Raw genomic sequence first — 10,692 nt, 5'->3', positions numbered from 1 at the left:
CATCATTCAACATTATTCAAGCCAATCAATGAAGTCGGATCAACTCGGGATGACAACCAAAGCTGTGAAGATCACCATGAACGGCTAAATCTTTCGGTGACTTCCGTCCGGATGAACGTTTACACGGTTTGATATAATTTTCTGTTTTTCTGATTCTTGTAAACTGGTACAGCTTGACCACTTGTGTTGGATTATTGGTAAACGTTTCTTGTGTTTGAATTACTTGTCGTTTAGTAAGCGTATTGGCAACTTCCTTGCGTTGTTAGCGGGTTAGTAAATCGGTGGGTAGTTGATACAAACAAACGGGTTATTAGGTTGCATAGTGAATCTTAAAAACTATCCCTATTAACTAATCAAATTCATTAATTCAAAGGCCATGTCTATGTGGTGTTTTGAATCAGAAAACACGGATTTTTATATTAAAACGGGTATTCGGGATTCCGGGTGGAGGTTACTTCTTCTCATCTTGATAACACTTTTCGTGACAACTTGTGTTTTCTTTACAATCAAACAAACAAACCCCCGATTTAGATAGTTTAGTTTTAATTAATTTCTTTAACACTGACCACAAATTCCCCGTGGATAAGATACCCTACTTACACTATATACGTAGTTTAATTAGGTTTTTGATTGACCCTAACGACAGTCATCAGTAAATTACCTAACCGTTCCTCAAGCTGACCGAGCATCAACCATAGCTTGAAAAACGACGAAATCAATTTCAGTCGTTCATCAAGAAGCCGCCTTTCTTCTAAACTGTTCACACGATAGCAGACTTCATCCATACTCTCTGGGTTCCTCCCCGTTCCCGCGCTTTAGAATTGCATGCCACATTTTTAGAAATGCTCGACATGTAATACAATAAACCATTAAAAAAATACAGTAGCTCCTTTTCTGACCGTCGGCTCCCTTTATCCCTTTCTTCACTAAAAATTTGACTCCAAGCCTTCGCTTGTTCCTTTTCATCATGCATGACAATAGGTACAAACAAACCAGCAAGAATTATATTCATTCAAAATTATGCATCAGTTTTGAGAATGTTATAACTGAATGTGACAAGTTCAACTCATCCAGTTATGTATGGACTGATTGGGGTCATACTTTGACCCAAATGGGTCAAATAGAAAACAATAGCTAAAGTAAATCCAGAACAGAGCCATTTTGGTTTTAAATAAAAAGAAACAACTTAAAAAATAAAATAATTAAATGACATTACCCAACCTACCCATTTCCACCCTTAACTATATTTATACAAATTACAAAGAAACATTTACCTTCCCAAGCATTATAAAACTCAGCAAATGGAGTGTCAGTATATAAAGACTGCTCCCCATCATAGTTGCTTTTAACACTCATTGAATCATGGGGATCAAAATAATGATCTCACCATCTCGTTTGAAACATCATGTTTATCTGCCTTTATGCAAGAACTTGACATGTGTATCTTCAACATCACCAAGAACAGTATCGGTGGTTACTCTTCTTTTTCTTCGACCATTAATTCCTTCTTTTCAGCAACGGCAGCCACTGGGGTGCAGTGCCACCACCAGCTGCATCACCAACTACAATACCCCCGCCACCAGCTGGCACTAAGATAAAACCCTTGCTCTAGCTTCATCAACCATTTTAGGAATTATTGCAGTCTCAAGAGGGTCTGTAAAAGAAACAAAAGTAAAAATTCAGATAGAAAGTAGCACAAATTTAAAGCCAATATAAGGTCTGAAGGATTTGGTCCTTTGAGGAATTGACTTCCAACTGGTTTAACTTGAAAGTGAGTGGTTCCCAACAAAGACAAATATCCACCCCTTGAGGCTATCCCGAACTGCATGATCCATGTCCTCCATAGTGGTTATATCTTTCCAGCCACTGACATCTTCAATTGCTTTTAAACGCCATACACCAGCAGCCTCTAATGCAATAAAAAAATCCTTTAATATCCATAAAAAACCTGTAACCAAGAGCTTGCAACCTTCGTATCATACCAACCCGAAACCAGTTCTAAACAACATCACAACTTGCTTTAAGACAACAGAAACACATCACATTCGTTGCCTAAGGCTTAATCGGTTCTCATTCATCAAAACTGAGTCAAATACATTCAAAACTCACCTTGCAACTGCAGGAAATAGTGACTCCAATCAGCTCCTTCGTGGGCAGCCTCTAACAGGTTAGAATCAGCTTCATCTTGGCTAATAAAAGTCCCAAATGTGTCTCCATCTGTCAGGTTTAATCATTACACAAACATGCATCAAATTAGCTCAAGATTCGCAATTCTGCGCAGTTTCAAAGCAACCGTGGAATTATTCTGGTCCAAAACACTAAAGAGATACTTGCTTTGATATCAAAAAAGATTGAAAGAAACATATTCTAGTCTGATATGAAATTTATCATGAATACATAAATTTATCATGAAATTTATATGAAATTTAACCAATCACCTAAGAAACCAAGTCTCACACAAATTTTGGTTAATTATCACCTTGAAACATATCAGCTTTGACGTCTTTCAACTCAGCTCACAATCATATCAGCTACAGGAATTCACTTTGCTCGTCGGAAAGATACTACAGTCAGGCTCAGAGTTTACAAAATAATGAAAGCACCGTGGCTGCAAGGGAGGTTGCAGTTGAAGATCTACTATCCTTCAACCCTGCCAAGCCAAGATGACATATTCAACAATATTTACTCATAACTTTTAACTCATCATAGCCTTATCGAAAACTCTAAAATATACAAAAACCATTCAGCCATCATCAATGACATCGTAAGTGACAAAATTGGCTCTAAAATCGCAATAATTAACAACATTAAACCTATTTCAGAGAGAACTGACCTTAATTTCAGATAGAAATTGACATTAAACCTGCACTTATGATATGAAGGAAACCAAGAAGATGAGGAACGACGTGAACGAACAAAATCACTGATCTCTTCCGATTCTAGGGTTTTTTCCTCCTCCACGTCCGGCAAGATCGTCGGCGGCACCACTGGTGATTTTCTGATTTAGGGTTTCATTTTAAAGAAATATGAATCATGAGAGAACCGATGGAAGTAGGAAAGTGTGATTTCTTGAGAGAGAATGACAGCCAAAATTTGGAGATTTGATTTTGAATTTTGAATCTCTCTGTTTGATGTGCAGATATATGTGGAGTTTATATTTGAGCGCCCATTAAAAACTTTGTCTTTATTTTGAATTTTGAAATATAGATAGATTATATTAACATTTTAAATTGTGATTTATGACATCAACAAAGATTCGTGGCATATCTAGTTACTTGACACATATGCAAACTTACATCATCTTCTAATCTCCTTTTATAGATTATATAGATTAACTTAATAAATAATAAATTAATATTAAATCTTATCATACTTTAATAAAATATTATCCTCAAATCTAAATTATTAATTTAATATAATTTTAAAACAAATATCTCTCTTATCTACTTATCTTATATTAAATATATAAATAATAAATTAATATTAAATGTTATCTTAATTTATTAAAAAGATAACTTTTTTTATTATTTGGTATACAAAATTATATTTATTCAACTCATGTAAAACGCAGGGTTTTTAAGGATATATTTTTTTATTATTATTTGGTAGATTTTTCAACCTGACTATACACGGGTTTTTTTTAAAGATATGACGTTTTTAGTATTTAATATAAAAAATTACATTTATATTAAATATATAAATAATAAATAAATATTAAATGTTATCTTAATTTATTAAAAAGATAACTTTTTTTATTATTTGGTATACAAAATTATATTTATTCAAATCATGTAAAACGCAGGGTTTTTAAGGATATATTTTTTTATTATTATTTGGTAGATTTTTCAACCTGACTATACACGGGTTTTTTAAAGATACGATGTTTTTAGCATTTAATATACAAAATTATTTATTTAATCTGTGTAATACACATGGTTTTTAAAGATATAACTCTTTTTTAGATCTATTCAACACGTGTAAAAAAATTGGTTTTAAGGATGTAATTTTTTATTATTTGGTAGATTTATTTAACCCAATTATACATGTGTTTTTTAAAGATACGACGTTTTTAGTATTTAGTATACAAAATTACATTTATTTAATCTGTGTAATACACATGGTTTTTAAAGATATAACTTTTTTTATTATTTGATATATAAAATTATATTTATATAACCCGTACAATATATATGGTTTATAAAGATATAACTTTTAATTATTTAATATATAAAATTACATTTATTCAACCTGTGTAATACACGGGGTTCTAACCTAGTAACTAACTACATTAAATTTGAAACTTATTTTTAAAATGTATATTTTTTTCAAAAAAAATAATAATTTAAAGTGTAGAATAAATTACGAATTATGTAGGATATGCGTAGGCTAAATTTCAGTATGTGTAAGATAAATTTCGGAATGCTTAAGATAAATTTTGATGTGGATAGGCAAAAAAAAATTTAATGTAGAGGATGATAATTTTTATGACTAATTAATTAATTAAAGATAATAATAAATAAAATGAGATAAATCTTATTTAATGTTTTACGATTGTAAATTTCTTATCTTTCTTCTCAAATGAATCTTCTCTCTCTCTCTCTCTCTCTCTCTCTCTCTATATATATATATATATATATATATATATATATATATAAATTGGGTCAAAGGAAAACTCCTGCAAGTTGTGAGAAAATTAGAGAACTCCGACTTCCCATACGAGTTTTGCCCCATTTTTTGCACACACCTAGATTAAAATGTTGCATACACGGTTGTAAAAAAATTGATCTGATGTTTTCGGCACTTTGTTCCTGCTGTAAAAAATTGCCGACATCAGCATGAATCAACATTTACACCACCTGTAAGCGTTTTTTATAGGTGGTGTAAATCAACAAATATATATATATATATATATATATATATATATATATATATATATATATATATATATATATATATTCTTTTTTTGGAAAAGTTGATTTTTTAGGATTTTTGGTAAAAAGAATATGAAAAAAACCTTTTGTAAGGCTGAGTTATCTAAGTTCTCATATCTCGTAAGAGTTATCATTTTACCCTAACTCCCCCCCCCCCCCTCTCTCTATGTATATGTATATGTATATGTATATGTATATGTATATGTATATGTATATGTATATGTATATGTATATGTATATGTATATGTATATGTATATGTATATGTATATGTATATGTATATGTATATGTATATGTATATGTATATGTATATGTATATGTATATGTATATGTATATGTATATGTGTGTGTGTTTTTTTAACGTTATATATTTGTATGTTTTAGATTTAGGAGTATAACGTTATATAATTGTTTATAGGATTATGATTAAATATATAGTCTCTTAAAAATAGGAAGTCGTAGGAAGGACATCAAGCGGACTCCGATTTACCCCATTCAAGCGGCATTGGAATCGTCTCATTGAACTACACAATATGGCATTTTAGGTTTTCGCTTTTTTATTTTTAGCTTGTAGATTTTAGATTTTTTGTTTAAATCTTGGTGTCTTGTTATTTAGCATTGTGTTTTTTCTATATCTGTGCCATTGAATCTTTTTTGCGACTCATAGTCTCTTTTTTCCTTGACTTTGTGTTATATATTGCTTGACATTGTATTATATTTTGCGATCCATTGTGTCTTTGTGCTCTTCTCATTTTTTGGAGATTTTGTAAGATAAATTTACCCATTGTTTGTATCATTTTCTCAAATATATATATGTATATATATATATAGACACACATATGCACACTAGTGGGTTGGTCCGCGTGATATGACAGGTGTCACCAAGACTCTTTTGAGAGCGCAATCAAATCCAACCTACCTTAAATATTGATTATAAATGGGTATTATTATTATTATGATTTGATCATGTAAATATTTGGTCATTTTATAATTAAGTATTTTAATATGATAATACTTATTTTGAATTGTCTTTGGTTATAAAAATATAAATAGTAAATATAAAATATTATATTATAATTATAAATAAGATAATAGTTAATTTAGTGAATTAGGTGTAGTGATGCCTTACTAAATATATTCCGGGCAAATTTGAAATTGTTGCACATGGCATTTGTATCATATGCACCAAGATGATACTATGCGTCTTAAAGCGGGCAATAAATTAACATTGTACCATCCTCAAATCGATTATACACACACACACACACTAATAGGGTGCCTGCGTGATGCGGCGTGAAAGACAGGCACAACCAGGATGTGCATTGTTCGGTTGGTTTGGTGATTATCCTACCAAAACCGAGGTAGTCGGTTAATCTATTTTATTAACGAAACAGTTTTTGGTTAATCAGCTCAGTTTATTCAGTTACATTAATGGTTTATAGGTTGATTCATTTAATTTCGGTAAATAGCCAACCAAAACTAAACTTGGGGTAAAACAATTGCTTAAAACTACATGAAATTGAGGTATAAATACATGTAATGGAAATATATATACAAAAAAATAGAGATATAAAATATGAAATACATGAACTGATGGTATAAAAGCTAGAAATATATGAAAATATTAATGGTTTAGATTAGTTAATTTTGGTTAAATGAGGGTAAAAAAAATCGATAAACGGTTTTGGTTATTCGGGTTTGGTGTTACACTCCAAAAGTATTTAATAATTAAATATTTACCTAGATGGTAAATAATATGAGCATAATAACTAGGGTAAAAAATTACCTAGTTAAAATTTGTGTGTTTTATTACCAAAATGAGTAAATGGAGTCTTTTAAGTATAAAACCAAAATATAGGGACTAAACTGGGTTAGTGACTAAAGATGAAAGTATAAATATGGCTGAAAATTAAAAACACACACATATGTGTGTGTGTTGAGATTGAGAAGGGAAGAGGAGAAAACTCCTATTTGAAACCCTAGAACAAAATCTGAGAAATTGAGGACTAAATTAAAGTGTTTGATTTGCATGTTTGAAGATCTTGAACACCCAAGATCCCCACAATATAAGATATGTTAAAATTTTATTTTTGGTGAAGATTTCTAGTTTTGAGGAAATCAGTGGAAGGATAAACTGGTAACTGATCTAATGACAATAGAAGTGTTGTTGTTTAGTATAATCATTGATTATATGAAGTATTTGCAAAATGTTATACATGAGTGTTTGTTCATGTAATGTATGTGTTAGGACCGGTTTTGACTCCGAAACGATTGCGAACCGAACGTGTGACGTGCGGAATCCGTGCCAAAAGTCTTAAATCTAACACATAAACCTCCTATTTATAGGCTAAGGAGCTTTAATGAGATTTCTCATTATTACAGAAATGCCACCTTGCCATTTCTCTAAGTATAACACTATAAAGCCTAGATTTGAACTGTTTCAGCTACGAACTAGATTGACGGAGGCGATAGACATTACTGCACCAACAGACTCCCCCTTAGATATTGCCGCAGTCAATCTCGTAGCGTCTTGTCTTTCTCTCTCTCTTTGAGTCTTCTTGAAGCTTTAACACATTTTCATCAACGTAGACTCCCTCTTACTTGAACAGAATCCACGTGGATCTGTCTTCAGCTTCAGCTTCCCCTTTCTGTAGACTCTTTTCTTTATCAGGCTCCCCCCTTCGTCAAGCTTCCGTGCTTTTGGGATCGACACCTAGCTTTCCGGATACAAGCTCCTTCAGGATAGTTTCATGGCTCCTTGAATCCATGCTTCCTCTTGCGTTGAGCTCGTCTTCAGACTCCCCCTTAGACTCGGTTGTCGGGATCGTAGTCTGGTACAACATCTGCAAATACTCAAACATTTGTAAGTACAAACATTTTGAACATTCAATTGTCCAGGAACCGCAACCTGGCTCTATTAAACTTTCCAAATCAAGATCCTGGCTTTAAGATATAATAATATGAATATATCCAGAATTTACTTGATTCTCTCCCCTTATCAACAATTTTCATTGATTTGGCAGTTTTAGCAAACAGGATCCGAAACTGGCTCTTTTACAGATTTTAACAGTATAAACATCCAAATCCTTCACGGTTAATCATCCAAGTCCAATTTAATGACCTTGGAGATTTCACAAACAGTTTTTGATTTTTGATTTTAAAACTTCAAGTTTCAAAGTAATGAACTTGTTTATTTTCAGAAACACAATCAGCATGCTTAGATTTTGAAACTTAGCACTCAGACATCGATTGTCGAAAATAAAACAGAAATCAAAAACTTTTTGTATTTTTCTTAAACATAAAGCAGTAAAGAAATATTTACAAACATATTTACAGACAATATTTTTGTTTGAGTTTGCGTCAGAGGATCATATCAGTTTATCACAAATCACTAGTACCGTTGAGCTTTAAACACTTTAAGTTCTAAACGATTCACTTAGATTATCAGTATACTGATCCACTTAAATTTTTACACAAACTTCAATTGATTCGAGATACGAGATTAGTGTTTTAAGAACTTAAACTTATTCACGTGTCCCACCTCAGAATATACTCCCGTATCAAAATTCCCTAGATTCAGTCTTATAGGTGAGTATACCAATTTGATATCTGTATCTGGGTTAGTGCGAGACCTTGAGAGCTCATGTATGAACTTCCGTTCAGTCAAAGAGATGAAGGCTCGACTTTAGGTGTGTTCCCTTTAGGGAATCTGTTCTTCAACTGCAATTGATTCATATCTTTCGATATTTTTCAATTTTTGTGCAGAGGGTAAGCTTTTAAAGCGCATAAAGTATTATACGAGGTCTAGGCCATTGCTTCCGCAAAATCAGAAGACCAGGTATAATACCCCAAATATCAAACAGTATAAAGACCTAGTATCTCAGAATCAGGCAATCTCTCAAACAAGATTTCGGGGGTTACCCATATATCCGAGAGATGTTCCCCACGAGATAAGTAAAGTATTGATATTTAGGTTTATATCTCGAAAACAATCTACTAAGCGTGTAAAAACCTACTGGCATATCATCAGTGAGACCGTTTATCACATTAAAACATTCCATTTCTTTAGCGTACTGTGATTGTCTACTGATGCACTATCATTTCCTCTTTTTCACAAAAACTCTTTTTCATTTTCTCATATTTTTGTCGTTTTTCAATATTTTTTAATTCAAAATGAGTTTTGTGCTTTTTCAAATTTTCAAATGTTTTTGTATTTTCTGAAACTTTTTACTCCCCCTAAAATCCAAAACATTTAAAGAAAATTTGATAACCGATGTAGATAGCTTTGTGTCGCCATCCATTTTCTGCTTCTCATGCACTGAATTGCAGAAAACATAACATACCCCCATGATCTATAACACATTGATTTTTTACAGTTTGAAAACCATTTTTCAATCTTGTGAAATTAATCATGTTTGTTCAGCCGTGAGGGTTTCAGCATATTCAAGTAACAAATTTTAGAATTTTAGAATTTTTGACAAATTTAAAAACAAACATATTTTTTATTTTTCAAATTTTTGACAAAATAAAAACATATTTTTGGTTTTTAAATTTTTAGGGTTTTTGAAATATTGTTTATTTATATACAGAAATCAAACAAACTCCCTGTTCAACAGTAGCAGGGACCAGCAGCCTTCTCCTCTCCTTGTGCCAGGCTGCTCCGATTTCCATTCTCACAGTCTTCAATTTTCTTGAGCACCTGCACATTCAACTATTCAATCACTTGAACAATTTATCCTAGGTCTGTTTGACCTTAGGCATTTCAACACAATATGTTTCATTCAACTTCGGAAAATCTTTGTCATTTTGTACAAAGACTTTTTCAATTTTAACATCATCTTTTTCTTTATTTACCGAAGTCACTTGTTTCTTAGCACTCCATGTTTGACATTTTTGGAGTACCTCTTTCGTAAAAATTTGAATCTTTTTGAACATTTTGATTCTGAACAACATTTGGTTTCCAAAACTGTTGTGGTTTTGTTACATCGACCGTCATTTTCCAACTTTGTGTTGTTCTAACTCTGGGTGTGTGAGAATTCCAAGTCTGTCTAGAATCGAACCTATTCGGGTTTGATTTCCAAGTTTGATTTGAAACAAACTTGTTTGTGTTGTACCTCCAAGTTTGTTTTGAATCAAATCTGGTTGACCTTTGTTTCACATTCTCAGATTTCTGTCTTTCAACATCATCAGCTTTCTTTTTTGACTCAACACCAACAGGTTTCAGATTTGGACACTTGCGAGCAAGATGTCCAGTTTGATCACATTTGAAGCATGTTCTTTTGGACACATCCTTGACCTGTGGTTGTTGTGTTTTCTTTTGAGCATAGAACTCTTCATTAGACTGTCGTCTAAATTGGAGTTCTTTCTCTTCTTCGGAACTTGTTCCGTGAACAAAATTCATTTTTGCCTGATAATTTGATGTTTCATTTTTCTTCCAATTCTGTTTCCTTGTATAACTAGGGGTGCAAACGAGTCGAGTCGAGCCCGAGCTTGACCAGGCTCGACCTCGAGCTCGTTTAACATATGAAAGCTCGAGCTCGGCTCAATTCGAGCTTTATTTCTAAAGCTCGAGCTCGGTTCAAAGGTAATTTTTCAAGCTCGAGCTCGGCTTGGGCTCGACTCGTTTAGTATTTATTAATTAATTTTTATTATTTGTAATTATTGTTATACATATAATTTAGTTATTTTTTATATTTATATAAATGGTAAATATTATTATTTAAATATATGTTTAATATATTAATAAAAAAATATATAAAAGA

General features: G+C 32.0%; 1 protein-coding gene across 3 annotated transcripts; it reads right to left on the bottom strand.

The window, feature by feature from the left end:
- Nucleotides 1-476: 476 nt before the first annotated feature.
- LOC110879451 (probable glucomannan 4-beta-mannosyltransferase 11) lies at nt 477-3,137 on the bottom strand. Of its 3 annotated transcripts, XR_002558683.2 has the most exons (6): nt 2,834-3,137; nt 2,480-2,650; nt 2,110-2,217; nt 1,766-1,909; nt 1,275-1,654; nt 477-958 (listed from the first exon to the last, which is right to left on the bottom strand). XR_002558683.2 is itself a non-coding variant. In XM_022127913.2 (5 exons), the coding sequence occupies exons 2-5, from the start codon at nt 2,487-2,489 to the stop codon at nt 1,590-1,592; spliced, it is 327 nt and encodes a 108-aa protein (XP_021983605.1). In that variant the 5' UTR covers nt 2,490-2,650; nt 2,834-3,137; the 3' UTR covers nt 527-1,589. The 3 variants fall into 3 exon arrangements, 2 of the variants coding, with proteins under 2 accessions (XP_021983605.1, XP_021983620.1); XM_022127913.2 differs by having other exon boundaries at nt 527-1,654; XM_022127928.2 differs by having other exon boundaries at nt 527-1,654; nt 1,804-1,909.
- Between the last annotated feature and the right edge of the window lie 7,555 nt (nt 3,138-10,692).

Source organism: Helianthus annuus, chromosome 1 (genome assembly GCF_002127325.2).
Source record: "Helianthus annuus cultivar XRQ/B chromosome 1, HanXRQr2.0-SUNRISE, whole genome shotgun sequence".
Classification (NCBI taxonomy): domain Eukaryota; kingdom Viridiplantae; phylum Streptophyta; class Magnoliopsida; order Asterales; family Asteraceae; genus Helianthus; species Helianthus annuus.
This window is presented reverse-complemented; position numbering and strand designations above follow the sequence as displayed.